The sequence below is a fragment of the Capricornis sumatraensis genome, chromosome 15 (genome assembly GCF_032405125.1).
Source record: "Capricornis sumatraensis isolate serow.1 chromosome 15, serow.2, whole genome shotgun sequence".
NCBI lineage: Eukaryota > Metazoa > Chordata > Mammalia > Artiodactyla > Bovidae > Capricornis > Capricornis sumatraensis.
In genome coordinates, this window is record NC_091083.1 from 24,149,083 (window position 1) to 24,176,002 (window position 26,920).

The 26,920-nt window shown below is 36.7% G+C and overlaps 1 protein-coding gene across 1 annotated transcript in view; it reads left to right on the plus strand.

The window, feature by feature from the left end:
* Positions 1 to 26,920, plus strand: part of MALRD1 (MAM and LDL receptor class A domain containing 1) — a 590,849-nt gene that overhangs the window by 481,879 nt on the left and 82,050 nt on the right. Inside the window, exon 36 of the mRNA XM_068987706.1 lies at positions 4,291 to 4,357. Within this exon, the coding sequence (XP_068843807.1) occupies positions 4,291 to 4,357 (67 nt within the window). The remainder of the gene's footprint in view (positions 1 to 4,290; positions 4,358 to 26,920) is intronic.

Consider the following 26,920-nt stretch of genomic DNA (forward strand, 5'->3'; position numbering starts at 1 on the left):
TGTCCATTGAGTCAGTAATGGCATCCAACCATCTCATCCTCTGTCGTCCTGTTCTCCTCCTGCCCTCAATCTTTCCCAGCATCAGGGTCCTTTCCAATGAGTCAGTTCTTTGCATCAGTTGGCCCAAGTATTGGAACTTCAGATATCAGTCCTTCCAAATTAATCTTCCCAGAAGTCCTGTAAAAGAAGGTCATCTTCATTTTAAACATGAAGAACTTTATACCCAACGCAACAACAATACGTAAATCATTAAATAAGTCATGTATCACAGAGGGAAAACCAAGACTCACGTGATTGTCAGTCTTCCTTATAGTCCACCATAGAATAGTCATCACTACTCCAGTAGTAGATAATAGTTTCCATGCAACTGAGAAGGGGAAAATATATATATATGAAATATAAATATAAAGATATATGATTATATTATATATAAATATTATATAGAGTAAAAAGTGAAATTGAAAGTCGGTCATGTCTCACTCTTTGTGACCCCATGGGCTATACAGTCCATGGAATTCTCCAGGCCAGAATACTGGAGTGGGTCTCCAAGGAATCTTCCCAACCTAGGGATCAAACCCAGGTCTCCCACATGACAGGTGGATTCTCTACCAGCTGAGCCACCAGGGAAGCCCAAATATTGTATAAAGATATATAAGCATATTTTATAAATATATATGTGTAAAAATATTTTATATAAATATATATTTGTGTGTGTGCCTAATGCAGATTATTTAGATTTAAGCTTAAAAGTTACTTTTGTTTTTATACTCATCACTTGTCCAACTTATATGTGTTTTCTGCTTATCTAAAGCCATACGTGAGAGTGAGATTGAATGTGAATCCTTTCCAGAATGGTATTTCCACATAGTTAATAGTGAGTTGTATAGGTTTCCAGACATATGGTTATGATAAACAATTCAAGAGGGTACAAGGCAGTGAGATATTTGTGTTGCTAATTCTAACATACAGCTTATGGATTTCTAGCTCCCAACTATTCATTTATCTACTAAATATTTTTTGTATCTTCATTACTATCTGGTGTCCATGTCTTTCCCCATTTCATTCTCTGCTCTCTGCTGTAAATTGTTTTGAATAAATTAAAGATGAAAATGCTTGTACTGTTTCTGCCCATTATCTTTATAAACAACTTGGTTTTAAGGCCAAAACTTAGAAAAACTTCTCACAGAGATAATCTGGAAATCTTTGTTCACCCAGACACCAGGATTCACTCTTTATTGCAGCCAATGCCTGTGTTCTTTCTGCTGTGCTCCACTCTCTTGTGTAAGAAAATACATAATTAGATTCCCACAAAATCATTCTGATGTAAAGCAAGCATCAAAGCAAATTTTAATAACTCTAGAAAAAAATCTGCAGCTGTGTATTATATTTTGACACTGTGGCGTATCAGACATTCTATTTTTTTTTATTATTAAAACACAGCTCTTACTTGAGGAAGATTAAAATTGTACCTAAGACAAAAAAAATAATAAAATGGCTAATCTAACAAGGTATGTATCTATTTATTCTCTATCAAATTCATAGAGTATTTTTAGTCAGACTAGCTAATTTCTTATTTATGAAGGAAATTTCACATCTGCTCTGTTCAGTCAAGTCTGCCGTCAATGCCTGAGGGGGGCAGCTCTTTATGCTCATTTCCAGCCCTGCACTTTCCTCTTGAAGTTACACAGGAGGATTTGGGGAAAGCAAGACAGGAAATATACCCCTAGAAAAGCAAAACACTGCAAAGTTTTGAAATGAAATATATACAAAACACATGGTATATTTCAAGTTTGTTCCCAGAATGAAACCTTTCTTCTTCCCTGTTTTCCTCTTTTCTGATGCCTCTACCAGCCCCTTCTGAACTTTCAGTGACTTGACTTGACAATCTGACTCTTTAGACTCATGGTTTCCTTCAATGGATAATACCTACATAATGTCTCTATTTCTCCTCTTTACTTTTCTGCTATGCCTCATGAACATCAACCTTCCTTCCTCTGCCCAAGTAAATGATTTCTCTATCTGTGTTAATATTTCACCTTTCTTCAGACCTAAAAATCTGCCCACTGAATACTTCCATTTGGATGTCCCTTAGGCACCTAAAACACAGCATCATTGTTCCCTTTAAAATCTTCCTTCCCCATAAATTCCACAACTCAAGGAATCAAGGCATCAATTAATAAGTAGCCCAGTCAGAAATTTGAATATCATCCTTGACTTTCCCAAAATGTTTCAGTCCCAATATTTAAATATCTCATAAATTCCCACAACTCTGAATGTTCCCATTCCATCTCTTTCATTCAGGCATTCCTGGGTGGTGACATACACCCAGATTTTTTGCCTTTGCCCTTCTGTTGACTGTAAACTCTGTAGCCAGAATTATCTTTCTAAAGCATAAGCCATACCACTTCCCTTCTTAAGAGCATAACTTCCTAGGATAAAGTTTAAACTCACTGAGCCCAGATGATCTGGTCCCTGTGTGTCTATGACCTTCTCTCATAATTTGTATTATCAACAACCCAGTCTGGTGGAACATCCCTCAGTTTCTCAAATACATCACAATCTTTTCTCAGACCTTTGTGTCTTTATGTTTGCCTTAACACACACACATAGACACACAGACACAGACACACAGACACAGACACACACACAGAGACACAGACACACACAGACACACAGACACACACACACAGACAAACATACACACACACACACACACACACCCCTATCCAAATAAAAGCTCTTCTGGAGCTTTTCCTTATTGGTCAAATTTTACTTAGGTTCTCTCCTTGGTGTCCCCATTACCCTTGTTACATTTATTATAAAGTAGATTACTTTTAATGCCATATTTTAATTCCCTAGTAACTTTTTATATCCTCTATGAAGCTGGAAGGTCAATGAGAGCAGAGGCTGTGCCTATATCATTTTTAGATCAACATTTCTTAAACACATATTATGATCCTGATGTTCTATTAACATTCTCAACAGCCCTATGAGATAGGTACTATTATTAACCCTGTTTAACAGAGAGAAACCTGAGGCACAGAGAGACTAACTACCTTGCTCTGAATCACACAGCTAATAGACTGAGCTGAGATTTCAACTCAGGTGGTCTGGCTCCAGTACCCTCAGCCTTAACAGCTATGAAGCTTCCTATATTATTTATCATTCCATATCCAGTGCCTAGCTAAGTGCCAGACATAGAATACGGGCTCAAAATAGATGTGTGGATTACACATTAAAAGCAGTGTAGTCTTGTCAACTACTAGAGTTATGATAGCCTAATCAGAGAATTGTCTCCTATAAGAAACGAGGTGTGAAGAAGCCAAAAAGAGTAGAGAGGGGGTTAAGTGAGTAGGGAAATTGGCAAGTTTCAATGGATCAGGATCATGTAATGACAATACAAGGAGACACTGTAAAGGAAAGAGCTGAAATCACTAATCACCTCTTTTTTATTGGAGTATAATTGCTTTACACTGTTGTGTTAGTTTCTGCTGGACAGCAATCTGAATCAGCTATTATGCATACATATATCCCCTCCCCTTTCCACCCCCAGGCCCTATCCCATCCCTCTAGGTTATCACAGAGCACACCCAGCTAAAGCTCTGCTATACAGCAGCCTCCCACTAGCTACCTGTCTTCCACATTGTAGTGTATTGGGGAGAGCAACACTAACCACTGCTACAGGCATGACTGCATGAAACTATTTAGCTTCTTTTTAACTTATAAACAAACCATCTTTGAAAATAAATGTTCATGCTAACCTAGAACTCAGGAATGATACAAGCAGCAAAATAAGCAGGTTCAGGGCGGAGAGGATCCATTTGAGCTGTGTTGACGTCTATCACAAACATGGAAGGTAGGACAAGAGTTTGCATACGAGTGACATTTTATCAGAATGACAGTCACCCATGCGAAGCATTTATCTGCCACGATATAGTGACTGGTGTGTGGAACTGAAGAAATGTTTCAGTAAAGAAAACGTTTCAGTATAATCACAAAGATGTCATACAGACCTTCTAAATAAGTAGATTGTACCTAATCGATGGGGAAAGAAAGTCTTAGGACCAAGCCCTGGGCATGTATAAGCAATGAACACATCCAGAGCAGTGGGGACATTGAACAAATCTGGGTGTACAGGAAAGTAGCCTAAACAAATTCCTGTGCTTTTAGCAAGTAGGAAGCAATTTATTCTCCATGACTAGATTTAATGTCTTGATTAATAGTAATATGTCTTCCTTCTTCCTGGTAATATTTATAATTAACTGTGGGTTTGGGGTTACTTCTTTTTAGAGTGTCCAAGAGGTTACTGCAGAAATGGTGGGACTTGTGTGGTGGAGAAAAATGGTCCATTGTGTCGGTAAGAATAATTGCCTTTTTAAAATTTTTAAAACATTTATTATAGTCATCTTGTTTATCTTGAGGCTGATCTAAGAGAACATAATGAACACGTTATTAAGGTAAAAACAGTGAATAATGGCAGTATTTGTCCATTTGAGTGTGAGAAAGGGATATTTGATATTTAGGAAAATATCAATGATTTCACATGATTTTATATCTCTCAGCATTCATTTTATATTGTATGGGATATATAGTTTTAATAATATTCATTATTTCTTGTTTTTAATTTTTGTATCAGATTATAAAAAGATTTCATATAGATATCATCTTATTTCAGATAAACTTAGTGTCTGTATTTCCTATCTCCCTTTTTATTTCATGTTCTATATTTTTCTTTTCTAACAAGATAAGAATAAAATTAATTCATAAGTAAAACCTTTTTCTGGTTTATTCAGTGGATGTTTATGAGTAGATAAAGTTAAGGTACAGATAAGGAATATATTTACATAGTTAAAGCAAAAATATTCAGAAACAGTTCTTGTGATTTCTGCTGGGAATTATTTATATTGCCTATCAAAGATGGCTTAAATTTCTGTCTCTCACCCTTTAGGGAATATTATTGAAAACAGTTTCATAAATCCTAAAGGAAATGATGCATATTCCATTATATTTGTGTTTATGATTTTTTATTCTAACAGACCAGTGTATATATTACTTTGCTTATTAGAGAAATGGTTTCAGGTTGACACTCAAGTCATAACAAAGCACACAAAAGTATTAATATCTGGAAAGACTCATTAATAGTTGTTTAAATTCTTCTATCCTTCTGAGTCAACACTCATATTTTAGAAAAATTCATTTATCACTTTAAAAGACAGCAAACACATCTATCAAGGAGAACAACAAAAATTTTTATGATGAAATACCACACTATTTTAACATTGTTGAAACAGAAATATTAATGTGTTTCTCAAAGTTTTTGGCTCTCAAATTCACTACATAATTTAACTCACAACATCTTAGCAAAATTATACTTTTCCCTGTATCAGTTTCCATGGAAATTAGCTTTCTACAAACTATGACTTCATGGAAATACAGGATACATATTACTAATTTCTAAAAATCTTGTGGAAGAAACTGAGAAAGATGGCATAAATATTTATTGAACATCAGCTGAGTGGGTAATGTTTAGTATCAACTGTTTACAATAAGGAGGTTCCAGTTTTTCTCTTTTCTAACCCTGATGGTTAGACAAAAGCTCCCAACTGTAGTTAGTCTCAGCTGAGCAAGCAAAGAGTTTTGCGTTCTTGGCAACATCCTCATGTGCTTAAATAAACTTTAAAATTTGAAATCCAGATGGTGATGTTTGAAACTTGTTTCTCTCAAGTGAGGAAACTCTGATGTGGGGGGAGAAGATATGACAAGAGAATTTAGAGAGAGCTAGACTAAAGAAAGAAATTAATGCAGCAAAATGTATTGAGTTGGCCCAAAACTTTGTTCAGATTTTTCACAAGATCTTACGGAAAAAACTCGCATGAAGTTTTTGGTCAATGCAATATAAAGGAATTCACTGACTGGAAAGCCAACGAAATATTCTACTATGTTACTTTGCATAATAAATAATACTTTTCAAATAGCTAGCTAACTGTAATTACCATCAATATAAACAACTGGTCTGAGGGCTCTCTGCTCCATAGTGGTGAAAAATATGACTTTTAAACATTTTTCTCGTAGTATAATATGGTAGCCTTTTTATTCACAGTTTTATTTCTTTAAATGGTGAACTGCCGAAGTGACACGTGTATTGTAATAAAGTTTTTTAAAAGCATAAAGTAGTGTATGAAGGAAAAGTAGAAATCCCAATACCTAAATTCTCCTCTTGAGTAGTATGGGTTATATCCACATGGCTTTCTTTTCACACACACACACACACAAGCACACATTTATTTCTTACAGAAATGTGAATTACACCTTACGATACACGAGGTACTGTGTATGTGTGTTTTCTTTACGTCTCTTCACGAAATGCCATGCTGTTCTTCCGCATCCGTCAGCATAGCTCTAGGTCTGCCACGTACTGGTTGTGTATTATTGGGTGAATCCGCTAATCTGACTGTGTTTCAGCTTCTTCTTTGTTAAAATGGAGAAAAGAAGTGCACTCATAGAGCCTCCTAGAGCCGTTAAGAGATTTAAAGGGGTTAATATACGTAAGACATTCTGCACAAAGCCTGACACATAAGACATTATAGGAATGCTCCCCATTATTATTACTATGCCACTATTTTATACTGTGTAGTATATAGTATTCAATATATGGGCTTGTCATCATCTAATTAACCCCATTAATCCTATTACTGGTTGTTTTGTTCTTAAACATTTTGTTTCACAGTTATATTGCAATACCCGTCCTTTGACTTGTTCTTGTACATTTCCTTACTTTAAGCATAATGTGTCTTTCTGGAATGCCAAATAACAACGTAAATTATTTCTAATGGCACTTCGTGTCGATTCATTTTCAGTTAAATTTAGCATCCAGTTCATTTGTCACATACAGATATTCATTTTTGGAGATAAGGTTAAATGAAGACAGCTTTAGAATACAGTTTTAGAGTAACTCTAGGGTACTGTGGAAAGGTGTTGGCTTTATATCAAGCCCTATTTTCTCATTCCCAAGAGTGGGAATTCATTGTCATTCTTATCCAAATAAATAAGGACAGAAGTCCAAAGCCCAATTCTCATTCAGGCCACTGTGGATACAAGAATTTCATGGTTTCCTGAGGAAACTTGTCAGAAAAGCCTTTGAACTTCCTCTTGGAATCTGTGAGAAAGGACCTTCAGGCTTAATCTACAATCCCAGAGGAAAGAGACTTTATAAGGTCATTCATATTGCTAGGAGCTTGTAATTATTCACAAGAGTAGAAGCTACAAGGTGAATCATGGTTTCCCATTACTTGAGAAACACTAATAGCTTGGAATGTTCAATGACTTAGGAAGCAAACCATGAGCCAAAAGATTCTTCACCTGAGGAGGCTTGATTATTATATTATTTCAATATACTAGCATGTTTGTTAGAAAAAAGAGTGAGCTATGTAATATAAATTCCAAGTTAATATGGAGTGCAGGAAAGAAGTTACAAGAAAGAAAAGAAAATCAAGTTAGCCAGGCTAAGAAAGAGAAATAGGAAACAGCATTAAATTTAAAGTACTTATACAATTACATACATATACAGAAGTTTACTATATACATATTTATTTCATATATATTTTTATTGTATAAACATTATGTTATATTTTTATTTCACATATATTTAATTTTAAACAAGAATATATTTAGAAGAAGAACTGAAAAAAGGCAAGAAAAAAATGATTTGACAAATGAGTACAAAAATACACAGTGGTAACTTTAATATCAAAACCCCACAAAATTATAGTATAAGCACATTTTTAAAAGATTATATTGCTAAATTAAAGTGATACATTCTAAAAGTTACAACAAACAAAAATCCCTATGAAGCCAACGACCTAGTAACAAAATACAGAAAGCAGCAGTTTCTAGATACCCAAAAAAAAAAAAAAAAAAAGGATAACAAAAGAAAATTTTTGGAAATTTTTGGAAATTTTGAATACCATTTCTAGGAAGCCCTTAGGTGAGAAATGCATTTTAACCTGGAATTTTAAAAGACAATAAAAATGATAATTTCTTTTTTCTCATCTTCTCTCCGTGTCAGTATGTAAGAGTGAATCACAGTTTTCCTTCATCTGGTTTCTGAGATATCACTGGCCATCACTCTCACTTTGCTCTACGAGTTCCTTCTCCTTCTGGTAATACTGGAGTGCTCCAATACTCAGGGCTTGAAAGCCTTCTCTTTTCTGCCTACTTTCACTTACCATATGATCTCGTCTAAGCTTGGGTTAATTTATTGACTTTGAATAGTGTATTAGCAGTTCAAACCTATCCTACCAAATTCCACATTCTTAAATTCAGCTGCCAAGAAGACATCAGACTTCATCTGGATATCTAGTAGGTATCACAAATATAACATGTCCAAAAAGATCTTTTGCCTCGACAGGTCATCTTTCTCTTCCACGCTTTGCACACACTGTTACCTCTGCCTCAAGTTTTCTTTTTTTGCCTCATTTTCCCAAAGGATGCTTTTTAATACTTAAGATCCAATATAAATTGCATTTTCTTTGTATATCCTTTCCCATACCAACCAAGTAAAATGACTCAATGCTCCTTCTATGCTCCTCTATTGACTCTATAAGTATGTTATTTTACAAGTCTTTGTTTTACTTCATTATCTATTTAAAACCTATCCATCCTATTAAGAAATATATTTCCAATGTAATTTCATTTTTAATGACCATCAAAATTTGCTTTTCCCAATTTTTATTAGTTTTATATACAATAATAAAATCTTAGTTATGATCACAGACAGTTTTAAAAAAATAAATTTAAAAAAATAAACTATTTGTTGCAGAAAAGTTTGAAAACAAAGCTTTGTGATATAAAAAAGTTTGCAATATGAACAGTAAAAATCAGTTGGAAAGGAAAGTCAAAATATTAGTTCAATGAGGAAAAGGAGCTATTAAAAATTCTAACCATTAAAGGCAAACTTCTTCATGTATATTTTGTTGGAAGATAATGTGTATCCAGGGCTTCCCTCATAGCTAAGTTGGTAAGGAAATGGCCTGCAATTCAGGCCACCTGGATTCAATTCCTGGGTCGGGAAGATCCCCTGCAGAAGGAAATGGCAACCCACTCCAGCATTCTTGCCTAGAGAATCGCCATGGACAGAAGAGCCTTGCAGGCTACAGTCCATGAGGTCGCCAAGAGTCAGACACAACTTAGAGACTAAACTACCACCAATGTATATCCAGTGATATTTACATTTCAATGACAACATTTGAAAAAGTGGTCTAAGAGTTTTATTTTTACTAGCCTGGAGAGTGTATAACTTGAAATTGCTTAAAGTTAAGATTAAAAATATAATAATAACTTTGACTTAAAGGAAATTCAAAATTTTTCAAAAATTCTTTTAGAGAGTGTGGGCAAAAATTTTGAAGACCAAAATAGAAAATAAAGGTCATGCTTTTTGTACCTTTTCATCAGATCAGTTCAGTCACTCAGTCATGTCTGACTCTTTGTGACCCCACGGACTGCAGCATCCCAAGCCTGTCCATCACCAACTCCCAGAGTTTACTCAAACTCATGTCCATTGAGTCGGTGATGCCATCCAACCATCTCATTCTCTGTTGTCCCCTTCTCCTGCCTTCAATCTTTCCCAGCATCAGGGTCTTTTCCAATGAGTGAGTTCTTCGAATCAGGTGGCCAAAGTACTGGAGTTTCAGCTTCAGCATCAGTCCTTCCAATGAATATTCAGGACTGATCTCCTTTAGGATGGACTGGTTGGATCTCCTTGCAGTCCAAGGGACTCTCAAGAGTCTTCTCCAACACCACAGTTCAAAAGCATCAATTCTTTGGTGCTCAGCTTTCTTTATAGTCCAACTCTCACATCCATATATGACTACTAGAAAAACCATAGCCTTGACTAGACAGACCTTTATTGGCAAACTAATATCTCTGCTTTTTAATATGCTGTCTAGGTTGGTCATAACTCTTCTTTCAAGGAGCAGGTGTCTTAATTTCATGGCTGCAGTCACCATCTGCAGTGATTTTCGAGCCCCAAGAAATAGTCTCTCACTGTTTCCACTGTTTCCCCATCTATTTGCCATGAAATGATGGCACCAGATGCCATGATCTTAGTTTTCTGAATGTTGAGCTTTAAGCCAGATTTTTCACTCTTCTCTTTCACTTTCATCAAGAGGCTCTTTAGTTGTTCTTCGCTTTCTGCCAAAGGGTGGTGTCATCTGCATATCTGAGGTTATTGATACTTCTCCTGGCAATCTTGATTCTAGCTTGTGCTTCATCCACCCCAGCATTTCTCATGATATACCCTGCATATAAGTTAAATAAGCAGGGTGGCAATATACAGCCTTGACGTACTCCTTTCGCTATTTGGAACCAGTCTGTTATTCCATGTCCAGTTCTAACTGTTACTTCCTGACCTGCATACAGATTTCTCAAGCGGCAGGTCAGGTGGTCTGGTGTTCCCATCTCTTTAAGAATTTTCCAGAGTTTGTTGTATATCTTTTCATGACTAGTACCAAATTCATACCTGATGTTATAAGAGCTATTTGTGTAATATACTGAATGAAGGATGAACAAATGGATGTACATGCAAAGTTCTGGAGTTTCAGTGAAAAAATATCAATACTTTTAAATATGTTCTTAAGTTACTGAGGTGAGCATATACAGTCAAATCGCTCAGTCATGGCCCTTTGTGACCCCATGGACTGTAGCCTGCCAGGCCCCTCCATCCATGGGATTTTCCAGGCAAGAATACTGGAGTGGGTTGCCATTTCCTTCTCCAGGGGATCTTCCCAACCCAAGGATCAAACGCAGGTCTCCTGCACTGCAGGCAGACTCTCCCATCTGAACCACCAGGGAAGCCCAGGTGAGCATATGGTCTCACCAAAACTCAGACTGTCCACCACAAAGGGATTATTGAATGCTTTCTAAGTAGACTGCAAGAAGAATATTGAGTGAGCCTATGATGTGCTCATTATACTAAAAAGAAATGACTCTCCAGTCTATAGGACAGAATGGATATCAATAAAGATAAATATCACCCATTAAAGAAACTCTACTTTGCTATAATGACAGAAGAGGGTGCTCTTAAACTAGAAATCTTATAAACTACCTCAAATCCACAACCCTAGGCTTTAAATGAAGAGTAAATGCAATTTTCATACCTACAAAGCTGTTTAAAAGTTTAAACAGTTTCATACCTGTTTAGAAGTTCACCTTATGAACACTATTCTTCTTCCCACAAAAGACAAAGAAGAGGAGGAGTAAGGGGAAGGAAGGAAGGAAAGAAGAAAAAATAAGTAATATGAAGCAAAAGACAGAATACTCAACGATCTCAACCAGGCACCTCCATCCATGGAATTTTCCAGGCAAGAGTACTGGAGTGGATTCCCATTGCCTTCTCCTAAATAGTGTCATAAAAAAAAAAATTAGAGATGAGGGAAAAAAATCTTAATTGAGAAAGGCAAAACCAAAGTACAAATGGACAACACAAGAGTAAGAATCAAATTACTGATTGAACTCAGGAAAGAAATTTAAAAAGAAAAACTAAATTATAATTCTCTCAAAGGAGGATATATTCAAATTAAATTTATTAAGGAATTTTGAACAAAAGTGAGAAAATAACCAAGCGAATGAAAGTGGGATGAAGTAAAAAGAACCAAAGAGAAAGTAAGTGAAGTGGAAGACAAAAATCATTCATGTACAGCTGGCCCTTGAACAACATGGATTTGAAGTACATCCAACTTATATGCAGATTACAAATTCACTTATATACAGATTTTTTAAAAACATGTACTACAGTATACCACATTTCATGACTGGTTGGATCTGGGAATGTGGAACTTCAGATACAGCAGGTCAGCTGTAAATTTATACACAAATTTTCAACTGTGCAGGGATTGGCATCCCTATAACTCATTGTTCAAGGATCAACTGTAGTTTGAGTCCCTAAGGAAGGAAATCAAAACAATAGAACAGAATTAATATTTAAAACTATCATCCAAGAAACTCAAAAATGAAAGAAGACCTGAATTTACATAATGAAATGACGAACAGCTGTTAAGATGACAGTTTGTCAGCAACCCGGGAAATTTGACACAAACCCAGCATTTCCAAGATATATGCTAGTAAAACCTTAGGCTCTAAACCAAAGGAAAATATCCTCATTACCTGTAGGGAAAAAGACCAAATAATAAGGAAAAGGGATTAGTCAAGCATTAGACTTCTGAAATCAGAGAGACAAAGAAAACTATTAGGATTTTCTCCAGAATTAAAAAAAAAAAAAAAGTCTTTGACAAAGTTAATATCCATTCCTGATTTATTTTAAAAAGCCTTAAGGAACATATGAATTGGTATCCAATTGATGCTTTCTTAATGTGATAATAAATTCTTATTTTAAATTTTGAATCAATTCTTTATTTATAAATTCAGTATCTTAATTGAGAATCACACAAGGCGTTTCCATTAAGATGTCAGGAACAAGGAAATTTGACCACTATCTTCACTGACATTTAAATTTGTATGGGAGATAGTAGTCAATTTAATTGGACCAAAACCAAAAGGAAAACAGCAGCCTAACTAGAAAAGAACTTAAATTATTATGACAGTAAACCTGGAAAACCTTAGAAAATTAATCATAAATAAAATTCAAAAATTGAAAACAATTCCATAAGTAAGTTTGGAGGATATAAAATTAGCATTCAGAAATCAATAGTCAATATACACAAAATCAGGGAAAATAGAAAAGGAAACTCTATTCATAACAAAAACAAAAAGATAAAATATTTAGGAATAAATTTAATAAAGTAAAAAGCAAATACATATGATAAAATCAATCCCACAATCTTGAACAGATAAAAAGACATTTTATACAACCCTACAAAAATATCCACAAATTGGGGTAAATAATTTGATAATAAAGTTCATATGGGAAAATAAACATAGAATTAGCTAGTTAACTATTGAAAAAAGCTACTAGAAGCTGAGTAGACCGACTAGTACAAAGATAGCAAAGTCCTTATTATTAAAGCAGGGTAGTACAGGAAATTGAGTAGACTTTATAGACATTTTAGACTAACAGAATAAAAAGTCTAGAAATGCATTTAACTGCATATGAAAACTTAGTAAATATTAATGACAGCATCTCAGTCTCAGAACAGGATGGACTTTCAAGCAGTGTTGAGGCAACTTCATAGCTATTTGGAAAACAGATAAAAATTAAAACTATACCTCACACCATACACAAATAAAAATACACTTCAGGTAGATCAGAGTTCAAAGTGAAACCATGGATATATGAGGGTGATTTTTAAAACCAGTTACACACATGGTAAATTTCTCTATAATCTGGATATAAGAAAAAAAACAGGTCCAAATACAATAAAATATAATACTGATAAATTTGACTATATAAAAATGTGGTTAGAAGGAATATTTTGCATGTTATAAAAAAGTACCATATGCAACATCAAAAGACACCTGTCAATCTGAGAGAAAATGTATCATATATCTCAGGAAAATGAAAATTTACCTAATACTTAAGTATTTTAAAATATGGCCAAAGCCTAAACATCATATTAAAAATAGACCATGATTAGTTAAAATATGCAAAATTATGCTTAAATATATGAAGAAACCTCAACTTCATTCATGAGATAAAGATAAAACCATACTAAGGTGCTATTCTCTGCTTCTCTGATGAGCAACATATTCTGTTGGTAAGAAAGTGAAGAAACAAGCACTTTGCTAAGGGAAATGCAGATCAGTATAATTTTTATAGAAATGAACTTGGCAGTATATAGCAAAACTACATATGCATTTACTTCTTGAACCTAAGAATTCCACTTCTAAAATTTATACTCTTGGTACAATTCCAGCACTATGAGAATGCATGTCCACAAAGTTACTCACTGTAAGCATTTTTTATAATTTCAAAATACTGGAAACAACATAAATGCTGACATATAGGAGAGTGGCAGAATAAACAATGGTACCTTCACACAACAGATACAATTGGAATGTAGAACAGCTAAGGGGTGCCCCTTCTACCAGATGTGGGACAAGTGTTGCTTGGGGCAGGCTAAAGGAAAATGAGAATATATAGTCATAGTTGCTAGAATTATCACATGGCTTTTCTTTTCATTTGATTCAAATGTTAAAAATCAGGTGTCTTACTGTCACATGTCAGGTACCCCTTAAGTGTCTGACATGACTTTGGCCTTCACATAAACCTATACGGTAGATGATATTGCATCTAATTTGACAGGTAAGGAGAAGAGATCATGAAACTGAGTAATTTTCCTGAAGACAAAGGGCAAGAAATTGGTGGAGTTAAGACTTAAACCATAGTCTTCTGGCCAGTGTCTGTATTCCTAAGTTATCAACCTTTGTGATATGTTGCCTCTTTGGATATTTGACTAGGTGACTCATGAGTCTTTTTTAAAATTTTATTTTAATTAGTTAATTAATTTATTTGAATGCACTGGGTCTCAGCATGTGGGACCTTTAGCTGTTGTATATGGGATCTAGTTGCCTGACCAGGGATCAAACCTGGGCCGCCAACATTGAGAGCACAGAGTCTGAGCCACTGGACCACCAGGAAAGTCTTCAGTTCAGTCTCTCAGTCATGTCCGACTGTTTGTGACCCCATGAATCCCAGCACGCCAGGCCTCCCTGTCCATCACCAACTCCCAGAGTTCACTCAGACTCACGTCCATCGAGTCAGTGATGCCATCCAGCCATCTCATCCTCTGTCGTCCCCTTCTCCTCTTGCCCCGAATCCCTCCCAACATCAGAGTCTTTTCCAATGAGTCAACTCTTCTCATGAGGTGGCCAAAGTACTGGAGTTTCAGCTTTAGCATCATTCCTTCCAAAGAACACCCAGGACTGATCTCCTTTAGGAAGGACTGATTGGATGTCCTTGCAGTCCAAGGGACTCTCAAGAGTCTTCTCCAACACCACAGTTCAAAAGCATCAATTCTTCGGTGCTCAGCCTTCTTCACAGTCCAACTCTCACATCCATCAATGACCACAGGAAAAACCATAGCCTTGGTGACTCATGAATCTATAATTGCCAGATTCATCAAGTATAGATTTGACTCAAATGTCTGAAGGAATTATAAAACTAAGTTTTATTTGCATTTGGGTGTTTTCTGTTCTTTAACATATTGTGCACTTCTATTCTTACAAGTTTTCATGTTCCTTTCTGCCCATTTTCCACTTTCTCGTCTTGACTACCTGAAAAACTCCAGTTTAATTTTTTATGCCCCAACTTGTAGAAACTCCTCTTTATTTCCATGAACCCACATGCATATGAGCCATATCCTGTAGGAAGTATACAAAAGAGGGCAGGAATTTGACCCTAAAACCAGGTCAACCTGGGCTTGGGTATGAACTCCATCCACCATTGACTAACTCCATGACTTTGAATAAAGAAAGTGAAAGTGAAGTCGCTCAGTCCTGTCCGACTCTTTGCGATCCTGTGGACTGTAGCCCACCAGGCTCCTCCATCCATGGAATTCTCCAGGCAAGAATACTGGAGTGGGTTCCCATTGCCTTCTCCAGGGGAATCTTCCTGACCCAGGGTTCGAACCCTGGTCTCCCACATTTCAGGCACACGCTTTAACCTCTGAGCCACCAGGGAAGCTCATGACTTTGAAAATAAATTACCTCATTTTTTTTCTAAAGAGTAGGGGAAATGAACATTCACTGAGAAACCAACATTTTCTGCCCATGATGAAGCTATGAATTGAAAAGAGCTTCTGTATTGCTGAACATATATACTTCATAATTGTTTTATTGACTTAAGAACACTTTTTAAAACGTATCTAAGTGGGAAGCACTGGTAATCTATTTGCCAGTTTCTTATTTAACATCATTGAAATCATCTCCATAGCAACCAACAACAATTCTTTACTGGTGGAAAATAGAACAAATTATCAAAATTTAAGATCATGGCCTCTTTTTTTTTTTTTTTTTCCGAACAGAGTACTGAAGTGCCAAGGACTAACAAATATATTTATAATAACATTTGAATGCTTTGTAAATGAAAATTATTTCAAAATTTCAAGAAGTCAATTTAAAAAGAGAGCATTCAGATGTTTTCTGTGTAGCAAGCTTAAGGCCATGCAGTTGCTTTTCTTTTCATATTTATTAATAACACATGAAGAGACCACTTGATGGGAAAATGTAAGTCACCAAAATAGGCCCAAACAGAGATATTAAAGTTGATTAGATTAAATGATATAGTAGATATTTTATGTCAAAGATGTAGTTCCTCTCCTCCAAAAACTTAAATGTGTATATCTATTTTAAAAACTGAAAGTATTTTCCCTTGAAGCCAGGAATAAGAAAAAAAAGAAAAAAAGTGAGTCTGAGATTATTCTATTTGCTCGAGGTTTGAGTGAAGGAACAGCAAAAAGAAGTAAAAATTAAACATATTTAAAAAGAAGAAACACAAATATTATTGCAGATACAGCCTAGGAAAGTCAAGCAAATTAACTGTGATACTATTAGAATAATAAAAAGGGCTCAGCAAGGTAGATAGATACAAGGTAAAAATGCAAGACTAATTAAATTTCCCTTTCACCAGTAAGAACAATAATTAAACAAGATAATTAGAAAAAGAGCTCCATTCTGAAATAGTGTTATTATTATATATACAGGCCTACACTTAAATGATGAAGTCCCACATAAAGAGAACTGCATACACAAATGAAGGATACTCAAAGACCTAATCAAAGGGATAAGAAAAGAAAACAAAGTTACTTTCTAGAATTAGCAATATTCAATAATATAAAAATGATAATTAACAAAGGACACTTTTAGTGTTTCAGATTTTGTTTGTTTTTGAAGTAGACCAATGGATCTTAATGTTCACTAGAAAAAGAAATATAATATTTAAAGACAAAACTAAGGATTTCTATTTGTTGTACTTGATATTAAAGCTTGCTATAGGTTCTTGGTAATAAATATTGTGGAGAAGGGACAGAAACCAAAAAACAAACTATTGGGACGGAATGAAGAGTCTACTAATAGGTTGGTATAGCTATATGGAATTAATGTAAACCAGTGGCATTTCAAGTTGATGCGGGTAGATGGGTTGGACTATGTAATAATTGGTGTTAGGACTGTTGGTTAGCCATTTATTTTAAAATATTAATTGTTATTGACATTATACCCGAAACTAATCTGAGTATAATGAACTCATCCCAGATTTGTTAAAGGTATAAATAGGGAAAACTTATAATTAAACAAAATATACAATCAAAGAATATTTTAAAATCTTGAAGAATGGAAGTCATTTATAAGTTTATTAGCAACCGTAAGTGGAGAAGGCAACGGCACCCCACTCCAGTACTTTTGTCTGGAAAATCGCATGGACAGAGGAGCCTGGTAGGATGCAGTCAATGGGGTCACTGGGAATTGGACATGACTAAGCAACTTCACTTTCACTTTTCACTTTCATGCACTGGAGAAGGAAATGGCACCCCACTCCAGTATTCTTGCCTGGAGAATCCCAGGGACAGGGGAGCCTGGTGGGCTGCCGTCTATGGAGTCACACAGAGTTGGACACGACTGAAGCGACTTAGCAGCAGCAGCAGCAACAACCATAAGAGAAAAGATGAACAGGTTTGGAAATTTGACCACCTGGATGGTTCCTAAACAAAAATAAAACTGCAGTAATGGTGAAAGATACAATAGCAGGCCACAAGAAAGATATGCAGTGAATACCATAGATGGAGATTAGCTATAATATATGTAGTAATAGACAAAGATTATTCACAGAAAAAGGAATATAAATGTTCAACACATACCAGAAAAAACTCAACACTCATTAATAAAAAAGTACAAATTTAAACCTTTTAAACTTTGGTTTAGCTTATCAAAGTAACACAAAAATTTTAGTAATATCTACCATTTTAGTAGATAGTACTAGATAGATAGTAGATAGTACTAGAAGACAGTACTACTCCTATCTACTAATATCTACTAGAAGGTAGAAATACTTACCTTATCTTATACAGATTATGGGAATATGACTTGTATATTTAGGAAATTATACATACAACATTTAGGAAAAGAAACTTGTAGGAAAGACAAAGTGGTAATATCCATTCAAGATTTTTAATATCCATATTCCTTAAAGGAGATCAGTCCTGGGATTTCTTTGGAAGGACTGATGCTAAAGCTGAAACTCCAAAACTTTGGCCACCTCATGCGAAGAGTTGACTCATTGGAAAAGACTCTGATGCTGGGAGGGATTGGGGGCAGGAGGAGAAGGGGATGACAGAGGATGAGATGTCTGGATGGCATCACTGACTCAATGGACATGAGTTTGGGTGAACTCTGGGAGTTTGTGACGGACAGGGAGGCCTGGCGTGCTGTGATTCATGGGGTTGCAAGGAGTTGGACACGACTGAGTGACTGAACTGAACTGAAATGAACTGAGTTCTTAAACTCAGCCATCTCAATCCTAGGACTCCAGCCCACTGTCATATTAACAAAAAAATATAGATAAGTGTTGAGTTGGCTATTTTGCCAGTATGATTTTGAAAACATTTTTTTAATTAAATATAAATCCTGACAGAAAAGTATCTTTGTTGTTAGGTAAAAATGTGCAGATTCCAAAATAATATGTGTATTAAAGTCCTATGTGAGGGAGGGCTGGCAGAAAGTATGAGAAAATACAAAACAAGTGCTTATGGCAACATGAGCATCAACACATTCAGGGTTGTCAGTGGCCGCTGTAGAAGGAGACTGGCTCTGGAGAAAAGGACAATTTCATATTTTACTTTCTGTATTTTTATTTTAACAAGAACTGCTCTTGTAGCTCAGAAATGCATTTTTTTTTCCAAAAAAATCTTTAAAATGGTTGCAATGTTTCAAAGAGAATAACACCTTTTACAGTAAAAGGCAGAGCCAACTGGCTGCTTTTAACAGCAACTCCGTGATGAGATGTGCTTGTCTCTGAGCTTTCCTCCCCCGTTGTCAGAAAGCATTACACACTTTCTGCCTTGTGCCGAGTCAGACAGGCCAGGCAGGCCAGGAATGCGACTGACGATGAAACAAATAACCTCTCTCACCAAGCCTCCCTCCCTCCCTCCCTCTCTCCCTCCCTCCTCGAGCTCCATTCTCCTCTGATCACATATGCCCAGAGAATCATGAAAATCAAAAGCCCAGCAATACCTCATTTTTCCTCTCTGACTCTTTCCCAGACAGCAAGCCTTGTGAAGTGTTGGGCCACTTAATTGTCCAGTTGTTTTTAGACTCCCCCTGCCAGCCTGTAAACTTTCACAGCTGACTACAGCATTGCTTTCACAATCTGATGCAACTGCCTTCTGAATGAACTGTGGTGTGGACTCATCCCGAAAGGGTGCCCTCCAAAGAAGCACATGGCCCAGATTTTGTTCACTGGTCATTGCTGACAGAGATTTGTGATCCAGATATTTTCCAAAGTGTCTGGTCTGACCTGACTGTTAAGTAGATATTTCTCTTCTCCTGGAAGAAAAGTGGTGGGTTATTTCTGGGGCAGGATCTACTGTGCCAAAGGACTGGCTTTAAAAGACAGAACAAGAGATAGCGTCAGAAAATGTTTCCTGTGCATCGACACAGATTTTACTTTCTCACTTTTCCTAGCCTATGCACACCGGTGCTTTAACGAGGTCGTGGTGGATTGGAAGTGACATCCGTTCTTTCTTTGCCAAGCTTGGTGTGTGTGCACGTGCCCAGTGCAGTCTCCTGAATGGGAGAGAGGTGCTGAGACCTGAGCTTGAAAGAATGCTGGCAAAAAGTCATTCCTTTGATGGAATTTCACAATTTCCCAAACCAGGCTCCCTAGTGGCACTGGAACTGCAAGCCTTCCAGCTCTCCCCTGATCCTACATAGCTTTTCTTCCTGCTCAGCCAGCATGAGCTTAACTATGTCAAGAGTAGACTCCTTTGTGCTGTTGCTAGGTGTCTGATCTCTGCCTTACAGAAGCAGAATCTACCAAATGAGGTAGAACTTTTTGAACTTGTCCCTCTTCCTAGTGAAATGTTGACACATCTGAGTAGTTCAGTGCATTTTAATTTTGAAACCTCCGTGGGACTTTTCTTATCCTCTGAAAGCCCTGGTTTATGTGTCTTATTGCCTTAATCTGCTGTCCATCTGTAACTCTGAGATGTAGGGCATCCCTTTGTATTCTTCAGAGAAAGTCTTTGTTTATTTTGCTTGTTTGCACCAGAAGGAAGAAAGAGGTAATGGAACTTGTTTATGTCTCTAAGTTTAGGATTAAATGACCTCTATTCATGATCAGTGGCTAGATTTTATATAAGCTATAAATCTATAAGGCTGTATTATACTTCTGTTTACTGTGTATTGAAACATAAAGGTATTGTGAGTCAGATGTATGAAAACTAGAAAAAGCAACACACAATATGGAAAAAATAACTTGATGCAAAATATGATATTGTCAAACTTCTTGCCTTTTCATTCCCTCTGTGTGCCATGACTGACCACACAAATAGATTGTAGTAAATACCACAGGTGGAGAAAAAAAAAAGTTAAAGGAGAGAACAGGCATTTTGGTATTGAGAGAAATTTATCCCTTTTGAATTTATTGCCTGAGGATTCAACATGGAAACATATAAGATCATTTCATAGCAAAACTTGTGTTTTAGTGTCACCACTATCTGAAAACGTAGAGGACTAAAGTAGCATGCTTCGGAGTATATATGGGGAATTCTAAGTTTGGAATAAGAATATTTTCTAATAATTACTTTTTCAGTTTGTAGATAAAACTGAAAAATACTGTTCTCTTGTTAGGGTGTCAGAATGAGAATGTGTTTCATTTGAATGAAGACTTCAACATAGAAACTGAGGCTTTATATATATTATTCTTTTCCATTTGTTGGAACTAAAAAAGATAAGAATTTTCTCTGTAACAATGTAAATTATAATGTGTTGCCTTTTCCTATTGGTTATGGAGGGATACAAGTTATATATATAAAAAGATATATGTTGATAGATGATATGTAATATATTCTTTTTATGTTATTTTTTTTTCACTAGGACAAATCACCCTAGGGAACAACTGTGTATCCATACTGACAAGTATTTTGCCTATATTTTTGTTTGTTTTTATGGTAATGTACCACATATATAAAACGTAATTATTTATTGAAGGTCAAATATATGAAATAGTGTGAGGTATAAGAAAAGGAAGAATGGATTTAGAATTAGATCTGCCTGACTACCCTTCATAATTGTGGGTATAGTGGTATTAGGAGCCTATCAGAAAAGACAAATCCAGATGGCTAAAATGACAAAACTTCCAAGAATACTTGCTTTAATGAAGGCATTGGCAAGGTGGAAGGAATGACCAGGGATGATGAGACTCCTGGAGACTAGCAGCAGTAGAAAGACTACTTGGAGCGGACATGGATACCCAGTTCCCAGTGAGAGCTGGAACCATGGGGAGGGGACCTCATAGCAGGAGTGGGAATTGAGGAGCAGCTGCCTGTCAGAGAAACTGGAGGAAACAAACAGATAAAATATATCTGAATTCTTCATTCTCCCCACCCTTCCAACTCCAGCTTCTGTCTCCCTTTGGCTGAACCGAACAGAAAGCCAACCAAGGACCACAGATAAGGATGTCATCCATAGTGGTTCTTCACAGATAAGGGCACAGAAGGGAGTGATCTGTAGAGTGTTATGATTTCTAGAAACATTAAAAAAATAGAATATTAGGAAAGCAATATTGAAAGAAAACAGGTGCTGAGAATATTTTTGATTTGAGTAAAATTATGACTTCAAATGTACCACACAAAGTACTGTACACATATGAAAAACAAAACAAAAAACCCCCCAGTCCACTGCTTAATATGTCATGGACAAATTGCAGGATTTTAGGGAAAAGAGACTATTTTTAAAGCATTTGGAAGAAAAGAAACACACAGTACTTATAAAGTTTTAGCAATTAAACTGACCATGGACTTGTCTCAGGACAGCACATGACAACAGAGGGAAAATACTGAGGGAACATCATTGTCAAGTTGAAATTTCATGCTCTGGCAAACTCTTTAAGACAAAGGCTGAGTAAAATAAAGATATGGTCAGAGGAATATTTATTACCCATAGGCTTTCTAATAAAAGAGAAGTTTTCTCTGGTGGTCCAATGGTTAAGAATCTGCCTGCCAATGCAAGGGACAAGGGTTCAATCCCTGGTCTGGCAAGATAGCACATGCCTTGAGGCAGCTAAGCCCATGTGCCACGACTACTGAAGCCTGTGCATATAGAGCCTGTGCTCCACAAGGGAAGCCACTGCAGTGAGAAGCCTGGGCACTGCAGCTACAGAGTAACCCCCACTCTCTGCAACTAGAGAAAAGCTGATGCAGAACAACGAAAACCCAGTGCAATCAAAAATAAATAAATAACAAATAATTCCTTGGTACGTACTTAAACAAAGAGAAAACTTTATCCCAAAGGAAAAGTGTAGATGTGCAACACAATGGTGATTCAAGAAGTTGGTAAACCCTTCTATAAATTTATTAGCTATTACCTCTAAAAACAATAGAAGTAGAAAACCCATCCTACTTACTTTATGAGTACGTGCATGCTCAGTTGCTATGTCTGATTCTTTGCTACCCAATGGACTGTAGCCCACCAGGCTCCTCTGTCCATAGGATGTTTCCAGGCAAGAATTCTGGATTGAGTTGCTATTTTCTCCTCCAAGGGCTCTTCCTGACCCAGGGGTCGAACCTGAACCTCCTGCGTCTTCTGCTAATGAACAAGGGCAAAGCAGAGAAAGTGTAGAGAAGGTTTACTTCTAAACACAAAAGTGAAACTGAATACATCAATTGTTAGCAGATAAAGTACCTTATTCTTAATGAGGTTCAAGAGCTTGCCGCTGTGCTAGTAGTGGTGAGAAAACTGGATATCAGGTCAACCTAGTTCCAGATCCAGAGTCAAAGGGGAGTCATTGATGGCTTATAACCACATTAGTCATATGGGTAAAATTCTGTTTTCAGAAGGTTAATGTCCCATTTCCTTTCCAGAAATAAATGAATCAGCAAACTTACCAGCTACATGCCAAGGTGGGCACATGGGGTGAAGTCATAATACTGGTATGCCAAGACAAAATCTCCAAAACAAGTTTGAGATCACTTTCCCAGAGAGAAACCACTTGGTATGAGAAAGGCCACATCACAAACAGATGGAAGAATTCAGGAGAGAAGGCAAAAAAAACTTTTAGTCCTAAAGGAAGTTTTAGTCAACAAAAGGAATATCAAGGATCTATATACTAAATGTTTAAACAAAGGCAGTGAATAAAGTCCTATATGCCAAAGGATACTCTTCCTTCTGTTGATTTCTTTCCATGGATCATGAAAATATGTGAAGTGTGTAAAAGCCACAGGACAAAAAGTTAGGTGAAGATGATAATGGAGAAAATACTTAAAGAGATTAATCATGCAAGTTACATGGGTGAGATGGGGGAGGGGAGAGAGGCCCAACAGAGAGAGGATATATATATAATTATGACTGATTCATGTTGTTGTACAGCAGAAATCAACATAACATTGTAAAGCAAGTTTCCTCCAATTAAAAAATAAATTTAAAAAAAGCCAGGTACAGGGAAAAAAAAAAAAGGTACAGGTACACCATTCACCTAAAAGTCAAGTGATACTGCATTAAGGGAATAGCAGAAAATTCATCTTAGAAAAGAGATTTTTAGAACTAATTAATCAAATATGAGTGATGGATAATAAGGAAGAGTGAAAGTTTACCCTAACCCTTTGTAACAGCTTGGAAAGTGGTGGTACAGTAAACTGGAACTTGAGTGTCTAGAAGAGTTGTTTTCAAGAGAAGAGAACTAATATTCTATTAAACTCTTCAGAAAGTATATTTCCAGCTACTTCAGGAATGTGAACCAAACAATCCTTCACCAGAACTAGGGTTTGTTTGCAATTATTATGGCATTTTTTTTTTTAGCCTTTGCTCTTAGATTCCAAAGAGGTCACCTCCCACAAAAGATTGTCTGTGGAAGCTGAGTGTTTGGCAGGAGTCCTAGAAAAGGAAGCCCAGACTCAAACCATAAGAAACATGTCAGCAAACAGTTTAACTTCCTTTTTGTCATGAGGATGACCAGAGTAACAGGAAGGGTAGGGTTTTTGAAACTATTATTATTTATTCTTCTTTACTGAAGCCTCATGAAAACGAAATTCTTAAACTTTGTTTTATCTGAGTCAATGTATGACAAAACCAATACAGTATTGTAAAGTAAAATAAAGTAAAAAAAAATAAAACCAAAAAAAAAAAAAAAATTATTCCAAACCCATACAGTGTACAACCTTACACAAAGTAAAAGTTAGGAAGTCAAGGGGAGGAATGGTCCAGAAGTTCAAATATAGAAGTGAATACAATGTCAAAAACGTGTAACATTGTTCTCCTAAAAAAAAAAAAAAATGTGTAGCAAAGAAAAAAACTTAGTCTTCATACTGTACTTTTTGGGCTTCCCTGGTAGCTTGGCTGGTGAAGAATCACCTGCAATGCAGGAGACCCCAGTTTGATTCCTGTGTCAGGAAGATCCCCTGGAGAAGGAATAGACTACCCAGTATTCTTGGGCTTCCCTGGTGGCTCAGATGGTAAAGACTGCCTGCAATGAGGCAGACCTGGGTTTGATCCCTGGGATGGGAAGATCCCCTGGAGGAGGGTGTGGCAGCAGTAATTCTTGCCTGAAGACTTCCTGTGGACAAAAGAGCCTGGCAGGCTACAGTTCATGGGGTTGCAAAGAGTTGGACACGACTAAGCACAGCACAGCACTGTGCTTTTATTTTAGAAAAACTTCTATCACATCACCAAATAGACTTCAGTGGTACATAGATGATTGAAACTCATGTGCCCATTTGTCTGTAGGACGCTGGCAGGATGTAGTCATCTCTGTATAGTCTTCATTAGAACAGTGGCTGAAATGAAGTAGTTTAAATTCAACAAGCACATCTCTTTGATCCCTGTAAGAATCCTGCAAAATAACTCTGTCCACCATACAAGCTTTCTCCAGCTCTCACCATACATTTTGACAAAGATGCAAAAATAAATAACACTTCAAAATTGAGTTTGATCCTCCACAGTATCCCTGAAGGGATCACTGAAATCTCAGTGTTCCAGTCCTGGAGTGTACAGGAACCTGAGCACACAGCTCTAGTCTTCCATCATAAAATCCATGTGAGAAATGGCAGATACAAATTATTTCACTGGCAGAAGGCATTAAATAAGAAAGTATGAATATACCACAATCAAACATTAGTATTTTCTCTGATCATATTTGCAATGTATATACCTCTGGCCAGCAGCTAACCACCACATCACTTTCAGATAACTTGTATGATTTTAACTCAGCAAGACAGTATATAGTTTGAGTCACCATTAACTAAACCTAGAATTTCTTTTCCTCCAGAGTCAATGTATGCTTTTGTGTCTATATATCACAGAGAAGAACATATGGGATTTTTTTTTTCAGGGGTGGTAGTAGTGGAGATGGAGGTTATTTTCACAGTAGAACTGGGCCAATTAAATGAAACCAGATCAAGTCACCTCCTCTCCTTTCAAGTCAAATATATTACACTAACTCCCCATTCCAATCCCAAAGAAAGGCAATGCCAAAGAATGCTCAAACTACTGCACAATTGCACTCATCTCACATGCTAGTAAAGTAATGCTCAAAATTCTCCAAGCCAGGCTTCAGCAATACATGAACCGTTCACTTCCAGATGTTCAAGCTGGTTTCAGAAAAGACAAAGGAACCAGAGATCAAATTGCCAACATCCGCTGGACCATGGAAAAAGCAAAAGAGTTCCAGAAAAACATCTATTTCTGCTTTATTGACTATGTCAAAGCCTTTGACTGTGTGGATCACAATCAACTGTGGAAAATTCTTAAAGAGATGGGAATACCAGACCACCTGACCTGCCTCTTGAGAAACCTGTGTGCAGGTCAGCAAGCAACAGTTAGAACTGGGCATGGAACAACAGACTGGTTCCAAATAGGAAAAGGAGTACGTCAAGGCTGTATATTGTCACACTGTTTATTTAACTTCTATGCAGAGTACATCATGAGAAACACTGGACTGGAAGAAACACAAGCTGGAATCAAGATTGCCAGGAGAAATATTAATAACCTCAAATATGCAGATGACACCACCCTTATAGCAGAAAGTGAAGAGGAACTAAAAAGCCTCCTGATGAAAGTGAAAGAGGAGAGTGAAAAAGCTGGCTTAAACCTCAACATTCAGAAAACAAAGATCATGGTATCTGGTCCCATTACTTCATGGGAAATAGAAGGGAAAACAGTAGAAACAGTGTCAACTTTGTTTTTTGGAGCTCTCAAATCACTGCAGATGGTGCCTGCAGCCATGAAATTAAAAGACGCTTACTCCTTGGAAGAAAAGTTATGACCAACCTAGATAGCATATTCAAAAGCAGAGACATTACTTTGCCAACAAAGGCCTGTCTAGTCCAGGCTATGGTTTTTCCAGTAGTCATGTATGGATGTGAAGAGTTGGACTGTGAAGAAAGCTGAGTGCCGAAGAATTGATGCTTTTGAACTGTGGTGTTGGAGAAGACTCTTGAGAGTCCCTTGGACTGCAAGGAGATCCAGCCAGTCCATTCTGAAGGAGAGCAGCCCTGGGATTTCTTTGGAAGGAATGATGTGAAAGCTGAAACTCCGGTCTTTGGCCACCTCATGTGAAGAGTTGACTTACTGGAAAAGACTCTGATGCTGGGAGGGATTGGGGCCAGGAGGAGAAGGGTACGACAGAGGATGAGATGGCTGGATGGCATCACCGACTCAATGGACATGAGCTTGAGTGAACTCCGGGAGTTGGTGATGGACAGGGAGGCTACAATTCATGCGGTCACAAAGAGTCGGACATGACTGAGAGACTGAACTGAATTGA